At 39.7% G+C, this 26,049-nt stretch overlaps 1 protein-coding gene, 1 long non-coding RNA gene, 2 other non-coding genes and 1 pseudogene across 8 annotated transcripts; 1 reads left to right on the top strand and 4 right to left on the bottom strand.

Moving 5' to 3' along the window:
• Nucleotides 1-7,363: 7,363 nt before the first annotated feature.
• Nucleotides 7,364-24,207, bottom strand: KANSL2 (KAT8 regulatory NSL complex subunit 2). Of its 5 annotated transcripts, none has more exons than XM_072972889.1 (11): nucleotides 24,123-24,207; nucleotides 23,296-23,554; nucleotides 22,283-22,461; nucleotides 21,675-21,789; nucleotides 18,062-18,229; nucleotides 17,694-17,856; nucleotides 16,777-16,873; nucleotides 13,051-13,304; nucleotides 8,741-8,860; nucleotides 8,257-8,384; nucleotides 7,937-8,075 (listed from the first exon to the last, which is right to left on the bottom strand). In XM_072972889.1, the coding sequence occupies exons 2-10, from the start codon at nucleotides 23,544-23,546 to the stop codon at nucleotides 8,295-8,297; spliced, it is 1,437 nt and encodes a 478-aa protein (XP_072828990.1). In that variant the 5' UTR covers nucleotides 23,547-23,554; nucleotides 24,123-24,207; the 3' UTR covers nucleotides 7,937-8,075; nucleotides 8,257-8,294. The 5 variants fall into 5 exon arrangements, with proteins under 5 accessions (XP_072828988.1, XP_072828991.1, XP_072828989.1 ...); XM_072972891.1 differs by having other exon boundaries at nucleotides 13,153-13,304; XM_072972887.1 differs by lacking the exon at nucleotides 8,257-8,384 and having other exon boundaries at nucleotides 7,364-8,075.
• Nucleotides 8,300-8,437, bottom strand: LOC116282739 (small nucleolar RNA SNORA2/SNORA34 family). The gene has a single exon (XR_004192318.1). It is a non-coding gene; the product is annotated as a small nucleolar RNA SNORA2/SNORA34 family (small nucleolar RNA).
• LOC116282740 (small nucleolar RNA SNORA2/SNORA34 family) lies at nucleotides 9,860-9,991 on the bottom strand. The gene has a single exon (XR_004192319.1). It is a non-coding gene; the product is annotated as a small nucleolar RNA SNORA2/SNORA34 family (small nucleolar RNA).
• On the bottom strand, nucleotides 16,559-16,688 carry LOC116282738 (small nucleolar RNA SNORA2/SNORA34 family; annotated as a pseudogene).
• Nucleotides 17,408-22,496, top strand: LOC107033420 (uncharacterized). Its single transcript, XR_012078380.1, has 2 exons — nucleotides 17,408-17,522; nucleotides 22,267-22,496. It is a non-coding gene; the product is annotated as an uncharacterized lncRNA (long non-coding RNA).
• Nucleotides 24,208-26,049: the final 1,842 nt, after the last annotated feature.

Here is a 26,049-nt window from a genome sequence, read left to right as displayed (position 1 = left end):
AATAATTGAAAAAATGCAAAAAGAGAACATTTTCAAAGCATATACTGGTTTAAAAGCAAGATAAACATCTCTATGGGCCATAAATGTAAGAAACCTGTTAATAAAAGCCGTGAGTAGGGCTGAAGTGAGGGCCTACTAGAGCCCAGGTTTAAGCAGTTAGAGGCAGCGATGGGTTCAGCTCCTGCAAGTTAACGGAGACTAAAAGTTCTCCACCTGCAGCAAGGAATAGTGCCAAAGTCACTGTAGAAACGAGGGGCTGGGGTCAGGATCTCTTTTTTGTTAAAGAGAAATGAAAAAAACTGCTGCCGGCTGCTGTCTGAGGCAAAAGCTCATATGGAGCATACCTGAGAAAGCAAGGCAACACATAACCTCAGACCAGGAGCTGAGAGTGTGTGTGTGCACTCGCCCACTCGAAGTGAGTCTGAGATTCAACAGTACAAAATACTTGGGAAAAATATAACTCTAGAAAAGCTAGCCAAAAAAATCGACAGTTTGGAAGATAAATTCATATTAGAGAATATTAAAAAGTCTGTAATATTAATAGAGAATATTAAAAGTCTGTAAATGCTTTAAAATGAATGTTTAAGATCCTCAAAGAGACAGCAAATGAATAATTTACATATAATACAGGAGAGAAAAATCATGAAACATGGGCAAAATCAAAACAAACTCAGACTGATCTATAAAAGAACAAATTTAAAAATTGGAAATGAAAGATATAATGTATACATATGAACTATATTCCCAGGGTTGTACATGATAACATTAAAATATAATGAAAAATAAAACTGTCATTAGATGAGTAAGGTTAGATCATGAAGGGTCTTAAATGCCACACTAAAGAGCTGTGTGTTTGTTCCTGACAACAGTGAGATACCACTGAAGGCTAGAGGTTGGCAAAAGCAGTGGAGTGACACTTCCTGAAAATCATCCTGGCTGCATTATGGATTAAAGAAGGGTAAAACTTCAGGCTGGGGAACCAGGTAGAAGGTTGTTGTCTTTCTCAAGAGAGAAAACCAGGGGTCACAATCCAATGCCTCCAGGAGCCAGACATGTAATATAAATGAGTGAAGCAGGCAGGTTCTAAGATAGTAGGGAGTGGTGGGAACTGTGAAAAATGAAAAGCACATGCCTTGTTGTAAAGGATAGCCACTATTCAGCACCAATTGATAGTTTTTATGCAAGAATATTGCCCAGGATTGCTAGATCTTCCAAATATTCAAGGAAATTTTAATGTAACCTTTTAAATTTCAAAATCTTGCAAAAAATAAACCCAACCAAATATTGACCAAATCTGGTGCAAAGGTTACCAGTCTGCAACCTGTGATTCAAAATGAGGTAGTGTCAGTGGAGATAAAGGGGACAAACTCAAGGGATAGCATGAAGGAAGAACTGACCAGATAGTAGTCAATCGACTGTGGGCTGTAGAAGAGAGGCAGAACAATGGATGACAGCTAGGCTTCCAGTCTGGTCACTGGGTGAATGGTATGCCATTCACTAAGCCATGAAACACAGGTAGAAAGGACATTCAGGAAGCTAAAGCTAATCTGCAGCAGGAATATAAGACTCAGGAAGGGAATAGAAATCGTTTTCAAACTGTACCCTTCCATCTCAGCCCGCCGCTCCCATCCCTCCGTCTGAATCAGCTGCATCAGTGATGCCTGGTCAGAGCAGGAGGAGGGCACTGGGACCAGTAGACTAGGTCTGAGAGAAGCTGGCTAGATGCACTGATCAAGTGTAGCCACCCACAGGAGCTGAACAGTGAGGCCAGGTGATATTGCCTGGCAATGCCAGGGTGGCGGCAGTCCTGGTGACTTGGGATCATAACCCAAGGGTGGCCAGTCAGTCATTGCAGGCTCTGGGACCTGGGCAGCTGAGCCAACTCGGGACCCCAAAGAGTTAGGAAACATAAAAGAACAGGGAATCCAGAAAATATCGTCTCCACTTAGGGGAAGCTAGGTTTCAAAGAAGATTGAGACTGTGACCTCTTGCCCCGTTATCATCCCTGGTTGCTGAAGTCTGAAGGCATCAAGCCATCTTACCCCAGCCACATACTGGTCATAAGCCTTTCTGTGACAAAGAGGGAAATCTTGTCATTTGCAACCATATAGATTTACCTTGAGGGTATCATGCATGCTAAGTGAAATAAGTCAGATAGGGAAAGATAAATACTGTATTATCTTGCTTAAATGTGGAATCTAAAACAAACAAAAAACAAACAAACAAACAAAAACTCAGAAACAGAGAGCAAATTGGTTACCAGAGGTGAAAGTGGGTGGAGGGGTGGGGGAATGGAGCAAGCTCACTGCTGGGGTGCCTCTCAGAAACCCAGAAAAATGATGGCCAACACTCAGCGAAGTGAAAATGCCTGAGTTGCCCTGGCAGAAGGCAGAGGAAGGAATCAAAAGATGCAGGGAGAAGGGAATGCCACATGGGTCTGTTATGTGAGGCCCAGAGAACTCTCCCATTCACCGAGGCCATCAGGAATACACTGGTGAGACGGGGCACCAAGATCGCTAACAAATTCAGTGAGGCTTCTCTGCAGACCAGGCTAAGCTTGGTAATAGCCATGAAGATGATGGGGCTCCTGATAGAAGCCAGATGGGCAACACTTAACTGCCAAAAGTTAAGGGGCCACAATTACTGTCAAATCACAGTTATTGTCAGGAACAGCCAAGTAGGCTGACCCACAGGGAGTTACGGAGATCGTTAATAAAACATCTGTAGGGACAACTAGATGAGTAACCATAAGGATGCTGCTTAACATCTACAATCAGAAGAAAACAAAAATGGAGGAACAGGGACTCATGGTGGTCACCCTAACAAAAAGTTACAATCCTTTGCTCAGTTCCCAGACCTGAGCCAACTTTCAGACCTAGAACCCAGCGACTGAAGAAATGGCCAGGTCCACAGGATGGAGTACCCCACAGCACTGTGACCAGTATGTATGGTAATGAGTCCCTCAGTCCTTCCCCATTTACTTGGGTGACTATGCACTTGGTAAAAGGAAATACTCTGTCCTTTCAAGGATTATTGGACATAGGTCTGAACTGACACTGATACTCAGAAACCGAAGTGTCATCAGCATCCTGCATCTTACTGGGGACCCATCCTCTAGCTCACTGAAGGTGGGTACACTTAAGACCAGCTGGAGGAGGAAATAAGCCAAGCTTGGTTTATGAATGTGGGAGAGAGGGGTGTTCAGTTTGTATGTGCAAGCTATAAATGGTTGGCAGCTGCATTCCCAGGCACATCCAGGAAGCAGCCTTCAGTGGAAAGGGGAAAATATCTCAGTAGGTGACGATCCGGGCAGTGCACTTGGTGGAAGGAGAAATGGGCCAAGGTCAGAATATATACAGATTCCTGAGCAGTGGCCCTGGCCTGGCTTGTTGGTCAGGAAACTGGAAGAAAAAGACTAGAAGGTAAGACACAAAGAGGTTGAGGTAGACATGTGACATGAGAATGTGCATGATATATGAAGACTTTTCTCTATCACTTGTTACCACCACAAGAAAGCATTCTCCATTAAAAAGGCACTGAAATACCAAGTGGACAGAATGACCTGGTCAGTTGATTTTAACTATCCTTCATCATCAGCCACCCTAGAACTAGGACAGACACATAAACAAACTAGACAGAGACAGAGGCTCTATGACGTGGACTCCTTCTTACCGACTGGCTTCTGTCCCCTCCAAGTGTTTAGCCAGCCAACAACAGAGCCAGCACTGAGCCCCTGACATGGCACTATTCCTCCACCACACCAGCCATCTTCCTGGTAGTAAGTAGAATATATCAGGCGCACTCGTTCCATCCTGGAAGAGCAAGTGGTACTTCCTCACAGGGATGCCTATTCCTTGTACAGGTTCTGCCTCTCCTGCTCACAGGACTTTAGCCAGCACCACAGGCATGAAATTCCACACAACTTAGCACCTGACTAAGGAATCCACTGCACAGCAAAGGAGGGATCCACGGGTCACATCACACACTGCGCCATCCAGAAGCAGCTGGCCTTAGAAAACCCTGGAACAGCCTATTGAAGGTACAGTTGAAACACCAGCTTGGACGAAATACTTCTCAAGGATGTGTGCCATCCTTCAGGACACAGCACAAGCACTAAATCAGAGGTTTCTATAAAGTTTATGTTCCACTAGGAAGAATAAATGGGCTCAGGACCAAGGGATGGAAGCAAAGCAGCCCTACTCATCACACCCAATGAGCTACTTGGGTATTTCCACCTCACAACTCTAGGCTCTGCAAGATTAGAGGTCCTGGACCCAAAGGCAGTCTAACCAGGGACGCAGCAAGGATCCATTGAACTGTAAGCTACACCTGCCATGAAGGCACATTAAACTCGGTCCAGGAACTAGAAGGAAAGGAGCCTCCATTTTGGCAGGATAATTGATCAGCAGGAAGAAGCAGGGCTTCTTTTATGCAATAAGTGTAGGAGGAACCCAGGTCATCAAACCCAGGATGCTGGGTTTTCTGTAGGCTCTAGGGGAATCTCACTCATTCAGGTGTCAGCAAAGTCCAGTCTCATGAAATATAGGACCTAGGTCTGAGTCTGCTGGCCATCAGCTGGGGACCATAATTAGCAATCAGAGACCTCTCTCTGATCCCCATACAGTCCCCCACATCTCAGAAGCAACATCAAATCCTTCTCACACTGTCCTTTCTCTTTGATCACAGCTGGGGAGGGTTCTCTGCTTTTAAGTACTCATGTGATTAGATCAGCCCCACCTGGATATTCCAGGCTACTCTCCCAGCCCAAAGCCTTTAACGGTAACCACATCTATACAGTACATTTTGCCAAGTAAGGTAACGTGTTCACAAGACCCAGGGATTGCAACATGGATATCTGGGGAGATGATTATCCTACAGGCGCAGCTTGGTGCTCCCTTGCCCAGTTTTAACTGAACATGTGCAGCAAGCTAGCCTGAGAAAGGAATGATTACCAAAGGCCCTCAGGAATTAGTTTCACTCCAGTGGGTAAGTCAGCAAGACCTACCAATGTGATAATCAAGAATGAAGGGGATTTATTTTGTAGATGAGTTCATTAGTGTCCTTTTTCCTTTTTTCAGATTCCACATGTGATATCATATGGTATTTTCCTTTCTCTTTCTGGCTTACTTCGCTTAGAATGATGATATCTAGTCCATCCATGTTGCTGCAAATGGCATTATTTTATTCTTTTTTATGGCTGAGGAGTATTCCATTGTGTAAATATACCACAACTTCTTTATCCAGTCATCTGTTGGTGAACATTTGGGTGGTTTCCATGTCTTGGCTATTGTATATAGTGCTGCTATGAACATTGGGGTGCATGTGTCTGTTCAAATTAGAGTTCCCGCTGGATATATGCTCAGGAGTGGGATTGTTGGATCATACGGTAAATCTGTTCTTAGTTTTTTGAGGAAATCTCCATACTGTTTTCCATAGTGGCTGCACCAAACTACATTCCCACCAGCAGTGTAGGAGGGTTCCCTTTTCTCCACACCCTCTCCAACTCATCTACAAAGCAGAAACAGACACGCAGGCATAGTAAACAATCTTATGGTTACCAGGGGAAAGAGGGTGGGAAGGGATAAATCTGGGAGTCTGAGATTTGCAAGTGTTAGCCGCTATATATAAAATTAGACTTTAAATTTTTTTCTTCTGTATAGCCTTTAATGAAAAAGAATGAAAATGAATATATGTATGTGTGCATTGCTGTACACCAGAAACTGACACATTATAACTGACAGTACTTCAGTTGAGCATGAGGGGGAACCCTCAGGTCAAAAGACTAAAGGAAGTACTGCATATTAATAACTAAAAAAAAGGGGGGAATTTAGAATGTTTACTAAAGGGAGATGACTAATTCTGGCTCCGAAACAACCCGCAGCAATGGGAGTTGTAACTCATCCCCCTAATCTAAGCTTCCCCTAAGGAAGAGAGGCCCCTTGGGAATTGTGAAGATGCTGAGGGCATGGACCTATCAGCCACAAGAGGTGGACTGCAGGGGCCATGGAGGTATGCCACCCAGATCTCCTTTCAAGAGAACCTACTCCAACCACCTGACACCTCGTTTCACCTTTGGATCTACCAAGGTGTCACACTGAGGCCACACCTCCTGGCTGCTACCAATGACAGCACAGGTAGTAGGCCATTTCTTCCAACCTTTTCAGGGCCTCCCAACTGCTAACATTTTCTCAGAGATGTTGCAGCTTGAGTGAGGCTCTTCCTACCAAATCTTTTTTTTTTCCCAAATAATAGAAGCCAGGACCGTGGAGACTGGTAGCTCTAACATTGTCTTCTCAAAACTCACCTTTGCTGGGTTTGCAAACTTGAGTGGCCATCAGAATTCCTGGGTGCTAAGAACGTAGATTCCCTGGGTTCTATTCTCCCCACTCCCTCACCAAAAGAGCTCATGGACCTGTTAATTTACAAAATAGGTGACACTGATGCTAGTGGTTTGTAGATTACTTTTTAAAACAACAGGAGAGAAAAATAAGTAAAATAGGAAGAGGATATTCTTCTCTCTCATCCTGTTGGAGCAGGTATGTTCTTGTTCAAACTGCATAAGTAATGTTTGTCTTTGTGTTTAAGTGTAAAAAAAAGTACGGGAAAAGAAAGCAGTGGGAACAAGAATATACTAGAAGCACCATTAAAGGTCATCTCAGGATTCATCTGATGGGCTTTGAGTTACTTTTGACCATTCTCTGGAAGTAAGTATTTAAAGCTAAGGTGATGGTGTGACTGTATAAACCCTTCTTTGTTCCTCAGTTTAGTTCTTACAGAAGTAACCTTTTGGCTTCCTTGTCGTGCTGCATTATAGTAACAGACAGCTTCTGGCATAGGTAAATTTACCCTAACTAAACTTCTATTTTAACCCTTAGATTCATCATCAAAATGATCTTGACAGCTTATGCTTTTCTCTGTGATCAGCATCAGGCCCAACTTCTCTGGAGGTTTTATGTATGTATTCCTACCCTTGAGAATTCTGTGATGATAATCAGGCAATAACTGTGAGAAAGAAATGGGAGTGGGAGGAGAGGGTGAAAAGATACTTGGCAGACGCCTGCAGAAACAAAATAACACTGGCAGGCAGGCTTTAATAAGAAGTCCCACCCCTTTCCATTTACTTCTCACAAGTTTTTATCTTATCCTCCAAACCAAACATATTTACTGAAAATATATTTACTTCTTGGGATGGAAGTACCTGTCCTATTTTCCCTTTCTCATCAGAGACAGCTCCCTAAGAACCCAAAATATGTATACTATTTGTGTATGTATATATATTTATGTATATGTATTTATATACTTATGTATATATTTACACACTCTCAAACACAAACAAAACATGAATTCAAGTGATTGTTTTATATTTTCATAACATTTTAACATTTAATAGAAACTATATACAATAATTTTTTATTATATTTTACATAAGATAACCACTACAGAAATTTACATAGTAACATTAGAAGCAAGATGGATGGTTAAGGAGGGCCCAGGCCTGTGGGCTATTTTCTCAGAGGCTATAGGTGAGAGTTCATTGGGGGAAAGGGGTTCAGATTACCCAACTGGGTGAGAGGTAAGGAAAGGCTAAAAACACAGGCTGCTAGACAGAGATAATCAGCCATTGGGTCCATCAGTATCGCAAGATTTTCTTTACAAAAATCTCTCTCCCCTTAGGCATAGTCCCAGATACTCTCAATCCCAGCAGCTCTGACGGGAGTCACCTCTCTCTCTTCCTTGCCCAGAATGGGAAGACACTCACAACTTTCAGACACTATTGGTCCCTTCCCCCAACATTTGGCTTACGTTTGACCATAGCACTCAATAACCCAGAAGAAAAACCAGGTAGTCTGGGTTGTCCTTTAGTGAGAGATGGCCAGAAATGCTTGTTTAAAGAATGGGAAACACTAATCCTCCAAAGTCAAATAGTTCCCCAAAACAAACTATCAACTGATAGAAGTGGGCTCTGGCTTCCCATTTGCAGTAGCCACTCCACTCTGAGGCAGTGGTGCAGAGGCTTTCTCAGAAATTCGAGATGCCTGTGATCTGCACCCATCTCCAGCCATGTGCATCTGGCCCTGTTAAAAGAAAGTCACTTTGGTTACAAATTCATTCATTATGGTCTGAAGCATGAATCTGACTTATACAACACCCATGTATGGTAGCAAGCAGAACAAGGCAGCAAATATAAAGTAACTCTAGGCAGTTGCTCTTCCCCATACTTAACTATTCCCAGCCCTTAGAATCAGAAGGCATTACTTGTAGCATTCCTGAGGCCCTCCCAGTGGGAAAGTGGTCTATGGGTTGTTTCTTCCAAATGAAACAGCCATTCTCTGCTGAGGTTCCAGAACAGCCGGCAGATCACAGGAAGACAGTCCTTTGGGCCTCTGCTTGAAACCAAACAGCTGTAGTTTAACTGCTGGTCTTCAGTCAGGGCCATTAGTATCCCACCCAAGGCTCAAAGAATGAAGCCAAATCACACTGCTTGTGCTTAACTCTACGATGAAAACAATTCCAGTGCTGAAAGCAACAATTTACCTACATTCCTTGTCTCAACCTCTTCTAGTTAAATAAATTTGTGTCCTGCTCTCCAAGATATAGGGACCAGGGGCTAGTAAATGTTCTCTCCAAGGCCCAACTGGGACACCTTTACTGCTGGTGATGACAACCCACTCCCTGCGGGTACACGCTAGCCACAACCAGCAGGGAACCCTCTGCCTGGCTGGGGTGGTTCTTCACTTGCCAAAATATCCACTGGGCCTTCAGCAATTTCTTTGATTGAATGATCTTCAAGGGTTAGTGAAGGATCAAAAAGCAAGGGTGAAGGAGGGCACTGCATACCATCCCCCACAACATCCAAGTCCTACGAAAAAGAAAAGAAAAAAGCCGATCAGCAATACCAAGGGAACCAGTAAGCTGAAGCTGGCCTATTTATCAGCATACCTCACAGAAGATCCCCCATACTCACTCTCTCACCCCTCGCCTACCTTTAAACAAAAAAAGATTTCCCCCAAATGTCCAACAAGTGGGATAAAGCTGAAAAACAATGAGAATTTTCTTGCTGCCAAGTATAAAGCACAGACGACTACAGTAGCTTTAAACAGCACATTTTTAAAACAGGAAAATTCAGAGACAGAAAGTAGAATAGTAGTTACCAGGGGCTGGGGATCGAGGGGAACTGGGAGTTATAGTTTAATGGGTACAGAGTCTCTGGGCTGACAAATTCTGGAAACTGATAGTGGTGATGTTGCACCGTATTTTCAATGTGCTTAATGCTACTGAATAGTACATTTAAAAATGGTTAAATCGGTAAATCTTACATTGTATTTTACCATGATAAAAAAATTTTAAAAAGCATATTACTTCTAAGACTAACTGCAGTCAACATCTAAGTTCTCCAGTGATGAATCTAATGTGAACAATCTGCATAACTGCAAACTAAAATGAAATACTGCCTTTCTTTTAGATTGGACAATATGAGACCACTTTTCATCATGTTCTAATAGTCACAAAGCAAGCCAGTGAGCAAGAGAGCAAACGGGACAGGGGGAGAAAAGAGAAAGGACAAAAACTTAAAAGTCTTTCTAAATGGCTAGGAAACATTATTTTGGTTGAGTCCCTATCCCCACAGAGTAAGTCCCTGATTCTTAAACCTAACATAATCCAATTGCTCTTTAAAAAAAAAACAAGGAGGAAGAGGGTATAAGCTCAGTGGTAGAGTGCATGCTTAGCATGCACAAAGTTCTGGGTTCAATCCCCAGTACCTCCACTAAAAAATAAAATAAAATTAATTTAAAAATACATAAACCTAATTACCCCCCCCCCAAAAAAACAAAACACACCAGCAACACTATATCCTACAGACTGTTTCCTCTACCCGAGCCAGCCATTCCCATTGGGGTGCTGAAGCCGTCAGACCACAGGAAGACACTGCTCTCAGCTCCTGTCTGAAACCATCAGATACAGCAGTCTACTGGTCTCGATTCAGGTCCTAAAGTATTACCTCACAAAGGCTTAGACAATGAATGCATCAAGCTCACTTTCATGCCACTTTCTAAGCATCTACTGCTAAACTCTCCTTCCCAAGAGTAAAAGCTACCCAAGGGTTTGCACGCCCCTATGTCAAAGCCAATTTATAGAGGCTCTGTATTTCCAGCAATTTAGCTTCATGAGCAGCTACTTTAAATTAAGTCTAAAAGTTTGAAATCTTTTCCCTTTCTTTGCTGTGCTGATCACCAAAAACAATAACCACATCTCCAAGATAATTATGGTAAAGAAAATATAATTGAAGAACATACATAATTTAAACAGAAACATAAGGAAAAGGATACAGTTGGCAACCTAACATCTATTTCAAACGTGTTAGAAACTTCTGCATTATCCAAAGAAACCAGTGTTCCCACACCATTAAGACTGAACGCTGTTTTCTCCAGTGCTTTTAGTACACACACTTCTTATTATGCAGTTGATTCTTCAACAACCAAGGGGCTAGGGGCACCAACGCCCATACAGTCAGAAACCCATGTGTAAATGCCGTCGGCCTGCTGCACCCATGGTTCTGCACCCTCAGATTCAACCACCTGTGCATCAGGTAGTACTCCAATATTATGTACAGAGTGGACCCACACAGTTCAAACCTGTGTTGTTCAAGGGTCAGTTGTATAAATAATTAACTTGGAATTTAAAAGAAACCATTTAAGTAGTGCAGCAAAAGGTTTCCAAGTCTCAGGATGACAGTGGTATGGAAATTTTTCAAACAAAAGTAGATACTGAAAAGGCTTTTCTCACATTCAGTGTTGTCTAAGAATTAAAATTGGGAACAGGAACCTAAAATGAGAGAGGAAGAAAGGATCAGCAGAAATAGCCTCCCGTAAGAGGAATGTTTAGAGACATCAGGACACAAAGTATCAGGCAGGCCACGAAGACAGAATCAACATTTTGTTCTGGTCTCAAAAACAGCTCAAAAACCACACACACAAAAGAGAGCAAGCTCAAAGTAACAGGATTAAGGTATTAAATTGTTATTTGTCAAATATCCTTGGATCAAAGGACAGAAAATAAGCAAGTGTTAATATCTAGAATGAAAGGCTGAATTTTTACCCATATTAATATCTGATACCTGGTCCTCCCATAAGTATGGTTACCAGAAATCATTAACAAGTTAATAGAAATGATATCTAAGGAGGAATGCAAGTAATAAGTTAAGGCTGCTCGGTGAAATTCATATAATGACCAGTGTGGTTCATCTAAAGTACTAATATGAACATAGATGATCAAGTACAAATAGCTGATTATCATTTTTAAACCTCTAACAACATAGGTCCATCTAAAACACCCATTAGATTCTCAAAAATAAGGTTACTTCTCGTACTTTCTTTAGAAAATTCACATCACAAATAAGGATTAAAAAATTTGACAATACATTTTTAAATTTTTTAAAATTAAGATTCCTTACATTTCACCTTTCACCTATAAGCACATCTTATAATCTCTAATATTTTGTGTTAATATTCTCCAAAAACAAACATCTCCAAACATACTGGAACAGCCATATTTTCTCAGATCTAGATTATCAAAAGTTTGAGAAGGAAAACACTATTTTAAATATGGCAAAAACAGGTGAAAGGGGAAAAGCAAAAAGGTCAAAACAGAAAAGTTAGTAACCTAGTACATCTATGTAAAACACGCATTAGTTTCTACATATGTAATTAATATTGGAAGGGAGTATGGTGATATAGTGCTTTTAAGGTTACTTTTCAGGCCCTATAAAGCTGCTGATATTACTAAGTTTAAAAAAAAGACACCACCTCTGGGTTTTCGTCACATGTGAAATGAAGGGAGGTGGACAAAAATCTATCTTTATCAATCTAGGGCTATCTATTCATTTATTCTCTTCAACATAATCTCATTGGAAAAGTCTGGGAAGCACTGGGGTATATATAATCTCTAAGGTCCCTTTCCTGTTCTCATACTCTCTAAATCTGAAGAACTTTAAAAAGCCATTATAATCAAGATTTTTAAAAAACTGTAATTTTATTACAAATGAAGTAACAAAAATCAAGTCTACTAGCCTATAGTCAGTATAAAACCAAAGGGGGGGATTATGGGAGGAAAATTAGAATATGTTTATTCTTAATGCCACTTTTTCTTTTTCAGGTATTACCCTGTCCTTTTTTTAGTGAGCAATATTTAAGGCCACCCAAACCCTGTTTCTACCCTTAGCAAACAATCTTGCAACCTGTAGTGAAATTTCCATTTAGATCTCCCACTTTAAACATGTCATGGTTATATACAAGACACCTTTGTTATACAATTCAGAAGATTTATCTTCAGAATAAATAATGAAGATCTTTATCCAGAGGCTAAAGATTAAGCAAAGTGCCAAAACAGAGGTGGAATATAACAGGGTAGTGCTAATTAGGGAAACATGCGATCAGAGATGGGTTTATGGGCAGGAGCAATCCAGGAACAAGCTGAAAAGGTAAAGTGTACTATACACACTTAGAAGGCTATAAAAGTAAACACTTAGGGAAATCACTGTTCTAGTCCATTCACAACGCAATAACATATCACAAATGAAAAACAGTAGTCAGAGCTAAGTTTAGAGTCATTTTCCAGGGGACACATTAATTTGAAAATGAAAACCCTTATTACAGGGCCAAAATACAAGTTTACATTGTTAAGAGAAGATACCAGTTTGTCTACATTCTTACTCTCATATATTCTTAAGATTCTAGTGAATTACTCACCTTGTGAAAGGATACCAAATTTCCCAGCTACACAAATCCAACCATAATCGTGACTTCCCAACTTTCCTAAGTTTACAATTTCCCTTATCATTTCCCCAGGAACAAAACAAACAAAAAAACTTCTGCAAAATTTAAACTGTCTCTAAATGAATATGCTAACATACAAATACAACTACACAGACATCATTTCAAAACTTTTATCAAAGTTTTTTGTTTTTTAACCACAAAAGACTAACCTATTCTCGCCATTAATAAATAAGGCCTTTCCTCAAGGGCCAACCACAGCAGAGCTTCTCTAACTTACATCACTGAACTCCAGAGGTAAACTCTCAGTGGGCTGAAGCTCAGCAGCACTCAAGTACAGATCCATGGGGCCGGCTTCCAGATCGTCTGGCACAGACAGTACCTGCTCGGGCTTATACATCTGAGGAGGCAGCTGGAAATGCAGTGGGCAGCAGGGATCCTCAGAGAGGCTTACAGGAACTGGTTTGTTGCAGGGTACCTCTTCAGACCCCTGGCAGCATTTGAAGAGAACCTGATTCGTGTCCTGACAAATATCTGTAGAAAAACGGTCAAGGGAAATAAAATGCGTCTATCGAAGGCACAAAATAGCAGTCGTTTGCCATGTAAAATTCAAGGTGTGGACTACACAAGATAATTGTTTACATCTGATACAAAACCAAATGCAGGTAGCCATTTTTAAAGTAACTTCTCAAAATAAGTATCATTTACTAGCATAATCCTAGCTCTACCAGTAATGTATAAAACCAATCCCCAACCTCCACTTCAGGATCTAGTCATTTAAAGTAGAAACACCAATCTTGTTCTGTTCTCCCTTATGAGGGTCAAACACAAAACATTTGAAAACATAGTGCCAAGCAAATAGCAGTTAACAGTGCCAGAAATCAACACCTATTCAGAAGAAACATGTCATGGCAAATGCAAATAGCTTGCAGAGGCCCCTACCAACCCCTTCCCAAGAGCCACGAGATATGTATCATGTTGTTTCTGCTGTTAAGCAGATGGGCAAAAAGTTTATAAAACCTTCTTGCATCTTGTTTCCAAAATGCTTACATGATGCATCTGCTTAAAGCAGCAGTGTGTTGGGGGAAAACAGAAGCCCTAGTAATAGTAACTAGGTATCATATCCTGACAGGAAATAAATTTCCATGCCTCCTTTAATTAGGGGGGTGGTCACTGCAGGAGAGTCCGGTTATGATCCCAAAGAGAAAGAGAAGATGATTCTGTTTATGAGGGCCCATGGAAAGGAAGTGCTCCAGGAACACGCCAAGAGCTCTAACAACTCCTGTTAAGGGTAGCAGAAAAGGGCTATATTTCCAAGTTGGCAAAAAAGCTCTGTAGGATGAATCAAAATTGAAACCATGATTAGATAACAAAATTCTAATTCAAGTTACTCTATAAAATATATTTTACTCAAGTTTCACCATTTTAAAAAATCTTAACTACATGGTCATTTTCCCTAGATTAATAGACAACTGTTATTTCAAATTCGGGCTTATTTTTAAACCAGAAAGCACAATTTTCTATAAACTGATTGTACCCAGGATTATCGAAGTATGGGTAATTTTTGTACCCAAAACTTTAAGGTGATTTTTTTTAATTTAAAAAAATATACATTATAATTTTTAAACCAAATAAAACCTCTGGAAGAAAGCCATTTCTTTCAATCCAGTCTTAGAACTTGCTAAACTCTAAACCAGGATTTCACAACCTTGGCATTACTGACATTAAGGACATCTGTGCACACTGCACAATGTTTATTAGCAGCATTCCTGGCCCCTGCCCACTAGATGTCAGAGCATGCCCAGCCCTGAGCTATGACGTACAAAAAATGCCTCCACACCTTGCCGGGGGGGGGGGGGGGGGGGCAGCAAAATGGCACCCAGTTGAGAACCACTACTCTAAAGGAACAGTAAATAGCTCAAAGTAAACAAATATGTATTGAATAAATCAATGATCAAATAAACATTGAATCTAATGGAACAATCAAATTTATAATTTCTATGTGCTTAATTAAGAAGCCCAATCTTATTTAAATTATTAAAATTTCAAACATTACTCCGATAAATGTTTTATGGAACTTTTTTCATGGAATTCAAAGGACTTTCACAGGTCTCGTTTATTTAAAACCACAATATCCTTGAAAGACCCTCCCCCCATCCTCCTCCACCCCCTTTCCTTTCCAATGGGGACAACAGACAAAGAAGGGAATGGTTGACCTACAACTAGAGTCTGGGTCCTTCACTTTCAGTCCAGTGCTGTCTCCATTAGACCAGAGTAAAGAGTTAACAGGTCACCAATGGCAGTCGCATCTTTCTCTGGGATAAGGACTTAAGGAAGGGTAAGTGACTCAGGCAACTATGGAGTGGAAAGGAAAAGAGCACAAAAGTAAAAAACACTACTTCCTTTCTATTCAAATACACTTCATTTTCACCTTTGCTTTTTAAAATGTTAACAATAATCTATTGAGTCTAGTGCTGTAAGAAAGTCTAAAATACTCCTTAATATCCATAAATTGGGTTTTTTGCCTTACAAAGTAATTAAAGAAGAAACCTAAAAAGCACAAAGCAGAGGGAAAGGGGACATTCAGAACCACATCCAATGTAACACTTCTGTTACATTCCCTCCCAGTATTTAGTTCCATGTAGTTAAAACATACTCTAAAGAACTTCGTATCTTTTTTTGTCACTATCATTTTCCTATGTCATTCATAAATTTTGTTAAGTATGTTTAATTCCTGAACATACTCCATTATTATGCTGTGCCATAATCTCTTTCCTATCTCTGAAAATTTTTAAGGCTGTTTCCAGTTAGAGGAATTTTATGTAAAAATTTTGGTCTTCATTCAATTATCTCCTTAAAATATATTCTCAGAGGTGACAGTATATCAAAGAATATGAATACTGTCTAACTGCTTTCTAAAAAGCCTGTACCACTTTATAGTCCCACTGGCAGTGCTCAGAACGGCCATTTCATCATTCCCTCGCCAACTTCAAATCTTATATAAACAAGTATACAATTTATACATTAATAAGCTTCCTTGTTTTAATTCCTATTTCACTTATTTATAGTGAATATAAATAGTTTTCAACTATCAGCCACTTCTACTTTTAAATAGATAGCCTCTGCCCAATTATGTTTTGGGCATTTATCTTTAGTTTTTAATTACTCTTTACAAGCATTTTATGTATTAAGGACACTAATCCTTCACCAGACATTTGTTACAATAATCAATAAATTCATAGAATACTTAATAAACAATAGGAAAAAATTAATTTTCCTTTCAAAACTCCAAGAGAAGATTCTCCTTCCCTGCGTATTAAAGAAAATACATTTTACTTTCCAAGTATCTGTATTTCTTGCCAGGCAAATGAAATCCACTAGGATTTAGGCCTTTCATATAATGTAGAGCATCATAATATTTAACAAATGCTTTACTGTGAAAATAACTTTTCTCAATCAATAGCCATAGTATAGATGCACTTTCACAATTCAATAAACAACTCAAAAAGTTTTACAGCCTAACAGTAAATGTAAGTTTCCAGTCTGAATAAAGTCTAAAATATACAAGTCAGGGCCCTGACTATACAAAAGAATTATATTCAAAGGAAGCTCACAGTTCAGAATCATCCTACTGTTTTTATGGAAAACCCACAGCATTTTTTTTTGTAGTAATTGGATTTAAGAGTGTAATTCTAATGAACAAGTTAAGTCAGGTATCTCTAAATTTTGGAATCCCGATATTAATCAACTACAAACAAGTATTAGCCCACATCTGTCACTAATGACTTAGATGTTTCTTTCTAATGAATTGACCACTACATTTCCACAGTTCTGAAATGGCCAACAGAAAGACACTTCTTTAGGCTCCTGCTTGAAACCAACAGCTTCAGCAAACTGCCGGCCTTGATTCAGGGCCAAAGGAAAACAAAGACCTTCAATTAAGCGAACTATCACAGATTTCCACTGGCCTTCAGTCTGGCTAACAATTTAAACAGTAAAAAGATACGGGTAAGGCAGTGTCTGGTCATTGGAAGAGACTGATTGGAACAACGAACGTCTTCCACAAAGGCCAAGCACCTCTGACTGGAACGAGTGGTATGGGCCTAAAATGGAGAAAACAGTAAGTCAAAACAAACCACAAAAGAACATAAAACCAATTATCTATGAAAATACTTAGTTATGACATTTAAGAAACATACATCCTTAAACCCTAGAAACTTCAACATTTAACAAATCTATTCACCAATACTTTGCAAAAGGAAAAAAATTTTAAAACCTCATGTCCAAATGAGTCAACCCTAATTCAAAATACACCACCTCCATATTATAAGTGATATACAGCGGTTTTCTAACTATTTTGTCTTTTAGCAGAATTTTTTTAAAATTGCAATCTTATCTGACGCCTCAATAAACAAAAAAGAAAAATGGAATTACTCTTATTGAAGCAAAGACCAAGGGCTTGAGAAACAAATTTAAGAATGATCACTTAACTCTGCTTCCTTATCAACCTTCCTGACATTCATTGCTCCTATTATTCTATCTTCCCACCTTCTAAAGTAAGAGTCCCAAGCTACTTAGGTGTTCCGTGCCTATTTCTGAACTGAAGAATTTTTGAACCTAGTAACTTAGAAACCTATGGCAACCTTTCAGTATGCAGATGAGAACAGAGGCCAAGAGAAATTCAGTTATCAGTGCAGGCACAGAACTATCAGAAGGGAACTGAGACTAAAACCCCTGTCTCTGGACCTCCAGGTAAGTGCTCTTTTCAATATACCCAACGTCCAAGAAGTCAGATTTCAGAACCAAGACTGTGTTAACAGTGTTTTGACAACTGTAACTTTTTAAATAAAGCAACTGTATACATATATACATTTATACTTACACGTATATATGTATACACACACACACACACACACAAATCACCTGCTGAGAGGCACCATCTGTGGCCAGCATTCTGCGTTCCTTCAGCTGCCTATGTAGTAAGGCTTCCACTCCATAGCGCTGACGATACCGTCGGAGACATTTTAGACGCTTTAAGTTCTCTCGTTCTTTGGCCAGAAGTCCCTCTGGGCCAGTCAGGAGACTACTACCTGGAGAGTCACAACAGTCAAGATGTTATTTGCCAAGCAACTAATCAAGGATGCTTCTCCAAATTAATAAGAAGTAAACAGGCCAAAAGACAGTTTCAAAGCACATCCTCCTCCAATCCAAATAACAAGACAGAACTAAATCTAACTACCACCAAATTCACATGTTGAACCCACAACAGCTTGTTGGAACTGGCATAAAACTTGCCTAAAGCTTCATGTTCCACTTTGCGATTGTGTAAGTAACGTCGCTTCTTCTCTTTGAGCAGATGCTGAAGTCTTTTAAACTGGTCAATGTACAAAGACTGCAGACGAATTAGCTTTTCACGCATTATTAGAGCCACTTCTTCTGCTGTGTAGACACCAGCATGTCTAGAATAAAATAGAGGATTCAACAAAGCATAAGAAGCGTATTAATAAAACCCAAGCTTAACAGGAGAAAAGAGTAAAGGTTAGACTTAAGTTTGCTATTCAACAAGCAGTCCGTGCTGAGACAATCACCTTATTAAATAGGAATGTTTTCACACAGCATTTTACCATTCAAGTTGTTATTAAAAAAACAAAAAAGAAAATTCCCAAGAATGAATACTAAAATATGATTTCACAATCTGGGGAAAAGGAAGCGATTCATTATTTTCTCCAATTATGTGCACTGTGTTTAAATAGAAGTGAAGATACAAAATACTCAAAACTTTTATTAATCTACATTCTTGTTCCATTTAATAATTTCATATATGAAAATCACTTATCAGTGAGGACAGCTTAAAAGTGCTTAATTTAGTATCATGTATCTTAATATATTTTAATTAAAGTACAAAAGATAACAAATAATTACAATTTTTAATTTAAAAATACACTTCTATGTGGGAGTTTACATAGGCCCCCAAAACACGGGTCACAATGGCTATTCAATGTCCTCAGCTCATTTTCTTGACAATGTTCTTAAAAGACAGCACCCTGGGTTAACCCTGAATTGCCAAAGATCTAGCTCCACATCAACTTTATTACACTTTGCCACCAGTTGTGAATTAACAGAACTTTTAAAAAAGTTATTCTAGTGACTAATGAGGTCACATAAGGAAATGAGTTAAAAATCAGTTTAATTAAAGACTGTTTTCTGCCTCTGAATTAAGTAACTCAAAATTTAAGAGATTAACTGCAAATCTTAAAGATTTTTGGTTCCATTTGTCTTGTGTAATCATTATATAAAGAGCAAGCTATATACCTTGACTTGATATTTATACTAATTTTAAATCCAAAAATTACGTGCTCTTTAAAATTCAGCTGTTAAATCACTGAAATACACAGAATAAACAAACTTTGGGACTGAAAGCAAGTAATCTCCGTCAAAAATTTTTCATAAATATAAATAGGAGACAATACTACCAGTGTTTAAGAAACAAGTACAATTACAAAGCACTCTAAAGTATAAACAGAAATTAAGAACCAAAACGTGAATAAAACTGGCAAATTATAGAAATGTCAAAAATCTAAGACTATAAAAAAATATGAAAAGGTTTATTCATACTCAGGAAAATGGGGCTTGTTTGCATTAATATGTCTGCAGCCCTGAAGTACTGAGGCCTTACCTTAGTATCAAGTTTGTTAATATGAAATTAATTTCATTGTACCATCAGAAGAGAATTTAATCAATGAGCTGGGAATTAGAATTTATAAATGGGAAGACACTACAATCAGAATTTACTACAAATCATTGCAGGGGAGAGGGCAGTGAGCATCCAAACTAATATGAATGCCTAGTTCATGTGACAAATGGATCAATTATTTAAAGATGGATGTTTCAGACTTTCACAGCCAGTTATTAAAATCATGAACTAAGTCTTCTAGATCTGATATGCACAAATTTAAATCTAGGTTTTATTGTCAGAATTCAACTTCAAGAAAGAGTCACCTTATAGTCTATTAAATAGTATCTCTTCAAGTGCATACTTCCAAATTTCTTTACTTTGATAACAATGATGAAGACTTGAAATGATCTTTATCAAAATAAGTTCTGGATGCCTATAAAGATCATAACAATTCAAAAAGAACTCTTTCTAAAACAAGTGAGTGAAGATATATGCTGTAAACTGTTACTGATTCAAAAAGTATTGATTCAAAAATGATGACAAAAACACTGGCACCAAAGGTGAAAATTCTTAATTAAAAGAATTTCATTAAATAAAACACTTGCATTAAATATAAGATGATAATACATAACCACACTATTATAAGTGGATAATTAACAATTCTACTTACATCCCTAAAAATGCATATACATAACACCCCATTGCAGGATCTCCAGGTTAAGGAGAGCCCACTATGGGACTTGAGCATCCTTGGATTTTGGTACCCACCACAGATACTAGAACCAATCCCCCTCAGATAACAAGTGACAACTGTATTTTAGTGGGCCAAAAAAATGTTTTGGATATTATCAGTGGGAGAATTAAGGAAAGCCTTATATTTAGTTGCCTAATAGCTGAGCACATCTGGGGCTTCCTTTTCCCCTTTGAATGTTCCTTTTAGGAGAAACTGACATCAAGTACCTAGTCCTTTTAACATTTATACTTCTCATAAAACTAACTGGTATTTTGGTTTATATAGCAATCTCTTGTAAATTAGATTAGCATGAATGTGTCCCCTAGGGACAAATCCACTCTAGATTACTACTGACAAAATCAAGTTCCTGGACTTTCAAAACTGAGTGTTTACCACACCAAAATACAGTCACTTTGTGACCCTAAACAGCATACACCTCTTCAAAGCAGCAAGTTTGACATTTCTAGAAACACAATGGGAAAAAAAAAAAATATATATATATATATGCATTTGGTATCAGGTTTCTATTGAGAATCCTGCTAGAAACAAACATTTCTACTCAAACTAAATGGACTTTCTAAACAAGTACTTCCTGAATAGCTGACTAAACTGAGATTACTTAAATAGGTGAAATTATTCTACTCAGAAAATGTAACCCCTACATGAGTTTTTATAAACGTCAGAATCCAAGGAATGAAGAAAATGCTATTCCAAGAATTTAAAAAGAAGGAAAAAAAAAAAGAATCCAAGTCAAACACGGGTCAAGTCTAGAAATTCATTACCCCTCCCACAATTTAGTTCTGCCACCTAAACTATCAGTGGGAAGTGTTAAGAGACAGAAGTCAGAAAGAAAACAAAAACAAAAAACTAAACTAAATCCAAACCATGAGACACAGAAATACGAGACTGGAGTGACAATGTTTTTAAGTATCTACAACTCTGAAAGTGATCATGGGTTAAGTGACAAATAGAACTTTAGTAAGATATAATTAGGTTGATTACTCACTTCTGGGTTTCTAAATCAGTTTCTCTTTCTTAGGCATGAAACCAAAGGAAGCTCTTGAACACCTTTTAATTTTTCTTAAATAAGTAAAAGGGAATTTTGCAGAAGTAGCTATTCAAATACAACCACTTTATTATTCCTAAGGTTTAAGCCAAGAACTGATTCACATCAATTTTCTCTACTTGATCTCAACCCACCTCCCACTCCTGTGTCCAAGAAATTTCCTATTTTCACCCCTACACTTTCTCATGTGTAGTTGATGTCCAAAAATTGTCCCAAATTACAAGACTTCTAACAAAGAATCAAATCCTGCCTTGAAGCAAGACGGTGATAAATGATGACACTTTTAATACACAGAAGCTATTACTGTTCATACATAGCTAAGCTATCTTCAGTCCTCCTAGTTAATTAATCTGTGAACAGCATGCAGTACTACATTCCACATACTAACTAGTAAAATATTTAAAAGCCTTATGTGGAGTTACAACTTACTTTAGGGGATCTTCTTGATCACTGTCTATGCTATCAGCTTCACTGTCAGGGTCACCTCTCCATGTCTGATCCACAGTAATGGGTTCCTGCTCCCCATCACTCCAGCTGTCTTCATCTGAGGCAAGGAAGGGAGAGCAGCCATTAAGACTTCCCACCTCTGTAACTCCACCACACAAAACTAGATTACTTAACACATCAACCCAAACCTTAAAGTTAAAAAAAACTTAGCACAGAGGCACTGGCAAAAAAACAGCTTAAGAAAATACATCCCAAGTATGAGTACTTATATAAATGAGTTAACCATACCCTCAAAAGGACAGAACGGCCAACTCAAAATTATTGTTTTCCTGCCTAGCAAAGATAAATATAAAAACAGCAATGAAGGAAATAGTCATAAACTCAGGAAAGTACACCTAAGCACACACTACTTAAAACCAAAAAGACTGGTGAATTACATTGAAGTCCTGAATTTTCATGGAATTGCCAGTGAATTAACAATAATATTGTATTATCAAGTGCCACACATGTTCAAGGCACCGTGCTAAACCAAATTAAGTTCTTTGTTAACTTTCTTCCTCCTTTTTCATTCTAGGAGAGAAGATCCTTACCCAGAATCCGACTGGCTTCACTGCGGCTACTTTCTGGAGTCTGAGACCCCAGCTCTGTCTTAGCATATGAGCTCAGCTGGCACAAGAGTGTTTCACCCACAGGCCCTGGACTGGTCTTCTTCATTTGAGCATGAAGTGCCAGGGCATTCCTACGGGCATGTTCAGCACAGAAGGACACCCTAAGGAAACAAAACATTAACATTTTATACTCTGGTTCCTTCTTGAAAGAGTTCATTCCTTTTTCACAGACACTGATCTTTAGATCATTTTCAGGAAATTAAAATGACTATTATCTTCATTTATAAATTTAAAACGCCAGTGAGGCAGAATAATTTAATTGGCCCAAGGTCAACTCATTTGATATTACTAAAGGGAAATGCAGGTAGCAGAATCTAGTGCTCTACCATCAAACAAAACATACCAAGTATAAAAATGCTGACATCATCTCACAACAAATCAAGGAGATCCACTTTCATCTCTCAAAACTGGTTCTGGAAGGCAACTATACACTTCAATATCAATCCATTGTAGGTAATAAGATGTGAGACACAATTTTAAAACCAGAAGATATATGCAGAATTTATCTAGCCAAATTATGTTTCTGCATGGATACCTTTGCATAAATGATGAAAGCTATCAAGCTTTTCCCAGAAGAATGATACACATATATACAATTTTGCATTATTACTTAAGGTTCAAAGACAGCCAAAAGAGCCGTGGATCCCAGGGTTAAGAATAGTCTAGAATATCCTTTACTTTACAGATAAGCAGAAAGATCCAGAGATTAACTGGTCCAACTGGACGTGGTCTCCTTCCAATTTTCACCGTTTTTTTTTTTCCAGTTTTCACCATGTTAAAAAATTTCCCAAAGATAGACCCATAGCGTCAATTTTACAAGCACATGACCTAAAAACTCGAAACTCAGCAGCTATTCCCAAACCCACATCATACCACATCCTCCTCTCACTTAAAAGCTAAAACTACAAACGACACAGATATCTATACATATATACCCATCTTTCTTCTCAGGCTTTGGGGCAGCACTGGGACATCTTTTTCCATTCTTCGTCGATATATAACTGCACTGCTTGAAAGGTGCATTCTTGTCTTCAAGGATATGCTTAATGCAAAACTCTTGCCCCTCCAGACGAGGTTGCGAGCATGGGCGATGAGTAAATGAACAAGACAAGGGCTCCTGAGACCTGGGCACTGGGGTGATCCTCCCCCGATTGGTCGGCAAGACGTGGATCCGAATCCTGTTCATACCAAAACCTGCAGGGTCACACGAAAGATCAAAAAGCCCTTCCTTACCCTTCCGGAAAATTCCTGCTCCACAATATCCGGGCAGACCGCGCGTGGCTTCTAAAAGACGAGCGGAAGTCACGATCCTCAACTCCCCCCGTCCAGGTCTCCCCAGGCGTTAGTAATTTGCCTCACCTCAATTTCTCCGTCAAGCCTTCCCCGACCCCGGCCACCACCAGGCTGAAAGTATCCGAAGGGCTCGCACCGCCGCGGTACGAGGGGACGCGCCAGCGCCGGCCTCACGCGGCGGCAGCAACGTCGCAGTACCGCGCTCCGCCTCGGCCTCCGCCTCCCCGGATGCCGCCTTTGTCCCGGCCCGCCTCAGAGCTCACGGTCGGGCCCTGCCCAACCTCGGCGGCCCGTGCAAGCGCCATTTTGTCCTAAGACTCCCAGCACGGGAGATTCTGGGTCCTGGGAGCCTACACGAGGAGAGCGACCCTGACGCTGACTGAAGCAGAACAGCAGCTCGGAAAGGGCAGAAGGAGAGAAGCAGCAGCCTCAGTGCAAAGGCGAAGAGCAAGCACACCCGCCATCTTACCTCTGCCGCCGCGCCACGCCGTGCTGCGCTGCGCCGCGCCGCTCGCCTTCTGGCCGCGCCAGCCGCTTCTAACTCGGCCCCATGCCTTTCCGTGCTCCCAACCGCTGATTGGCTACTGCGCCTACGACTGTGCGTCGCCATTGGCCGAGGCCCGCTACCAATCAAGCCTGAGAGGGCGGGGCGCTGAGAAAAGGCGCGGCTGGGTGGCTGAGAAGAGCTGTCAGCAACTCCGGGGAGAGTGAGGCTGCCGAACCCGCTCGCTCGGTACCGCTCTTCCACCTCGCGGCGTGGCGGGTTTTCAGGCCGCAAAAGCGACCGAAAGGTCGCCGTGAGTCTCAGCTGCAGATACCTCACCATCCTTACACGGTGGATACCAAATCAGGCATATAGAGGCCAAAAGATCACTGTACATTTGACTCTTACTGTTTATACAGGAAAAGGCTTTAAGTTTTATTTTGTGAACAGTTCATTTACGGAAACTTTTTTGAGGATTTACTGAGTGTGGGAAATTACATATATAAACATTAAATTTTCAGAACAATCCTAAGAGGTAGAAGCTATAATCTCCATTTTACAGATAAGATAACGGAGGAACAGAATGGGCCCATATCTAGTAATGGGGGAGGGAGGCGAATTGGAACCCAGCCCTAATTCTTTATCCTTTTTATTGCCTCTCATACAGTGAAGAACATTGGACTGAGAATTAGGAAATGTTAGTTTTAGTTGAGGCCTTGATTCTCTAAAATTCTCCACAATTCCATGCTAAATAATGCAGACATATAGAAATGGCAGACACAATCCCAACTTTATCATCCTTAATGGACTTCTTAGTTAAAAGCATTTCTCGTGTTTCATCTCCACTACACCTCGCGTTTTTAATGAACCGACACTTTGGCCCCTAAGCCTCTGGATCTGTTTTGCATCCCAACCTTTCCAAGCTCTCTTATGTGCTGTCGGTTTCATTTAAGTAAACTGTTTCTCCACTACAAATGAGCAGGTGAGCATGATTCACAGTGGTGAGTGAGAATCTACAAGGCTCAAGCACAGCAGTTTAGGCACAAGAAGTGATTAAAACCAAAATGGGGGAAGGAGGATTTATAAGTGCCTTTTCCCGGAGATTAGGTCTTTCCCTGGAAGACCCTTTCATGAAATTCATTCATTCAATAAATACTTATTGAGCACCTAAGTGCCAAGCACTGGGGATAGAGAAAACAAGAAAGATAACCCTGCTTTTTTGGAATAAACATTTTAGAGTAGTTTGAGATTGTGGAAGCAATACAACCATAATATTAAATAGCAACTATGAGTTATATATGTAAGCAAAGATGCCAACCCTCAAAGAGGTACAAAGGCATTTGTTATAAACACCCTATAACTCAAAACTAGCAGAGGCAGTCACATCACAGGAAATCTGCTATTCTTTAACCACATGCAGTGATATCGGAAAACAATATTGAAACTACTACAGGGAACAATGTAGAGGCATCAGGGACTACATAAGGATGTAACAAAAACTTTATAGAGGGTCTACTGAAGGTCTTAGTTGAAAGAATAAAAAAAAACCTCCTGATGAGCCCAAAACAGACCCAAAAATGCTATTTAGAACCACTTCCTTCTAAGTCAACGAGGGGTTGATATTATTAAAGGGTCACGATATTAGCAAATTCTTTGTGTTTTTTAACAAAGTAGATGGCTGTTTTTAATCCACTGAACACTTCACTAACTACTGAATAGGTTAAAGTAGACCTGAGGCTGTTGGTAAACAGAGGTTAGGAAAGATGAATTCTTGAAGGAAAGAGAATTAATTTGGAGTTTTGGGGGCTAATCCTAGAGAAAGTGTTGGGGTGGGGAGAGAGAAGGAATAAATGAATGCCAAAATCTTGCACTTTCTAGTCATCCTCATCTCAGTATCTGACAACTCCATCCT

This window comes from Vicugna pacos, chromosome 12 (assembly GCF_048564905.1).
Source record: "Vicugna pacos chromosome 12, VicPac4, whole genome shotgun sequence".
Classification (NCBI taxonomy): Eukaryota; Metazoa; Chordata; class Mammalia; order Artiodactyla; family Camelidae; genus Vicugna; species Vicugna pacos.
This window is presented reverse-complemented; position numbering and strand designations above follow the sequence as displayed.

Bases quoted from the DNA above. Each gene is read 5' to 3' on its own strand.
- KANSL2 (XM_072972887.1), bottom strand. From the start codon at position 23,546: ATGAACAGGATTCGGATCCACGTCTTGCCGACCAATCGGGGGAGGATC. The intron at 18,230-21,674 runs GTAAGTTGTAAC...ATTTTATTCTAG, and splicing joins GATCAAGAAGATCCCCTAAA to ACATGCTGGTGTCTACACAG. The intron at 16,874-17,693 runs GTGATTTGTGTG...TCTCCATTTTAG, and splicing joins CAGATGGTGCCTCTCAGCAG to GCCCATACCACTCGTTCCAG.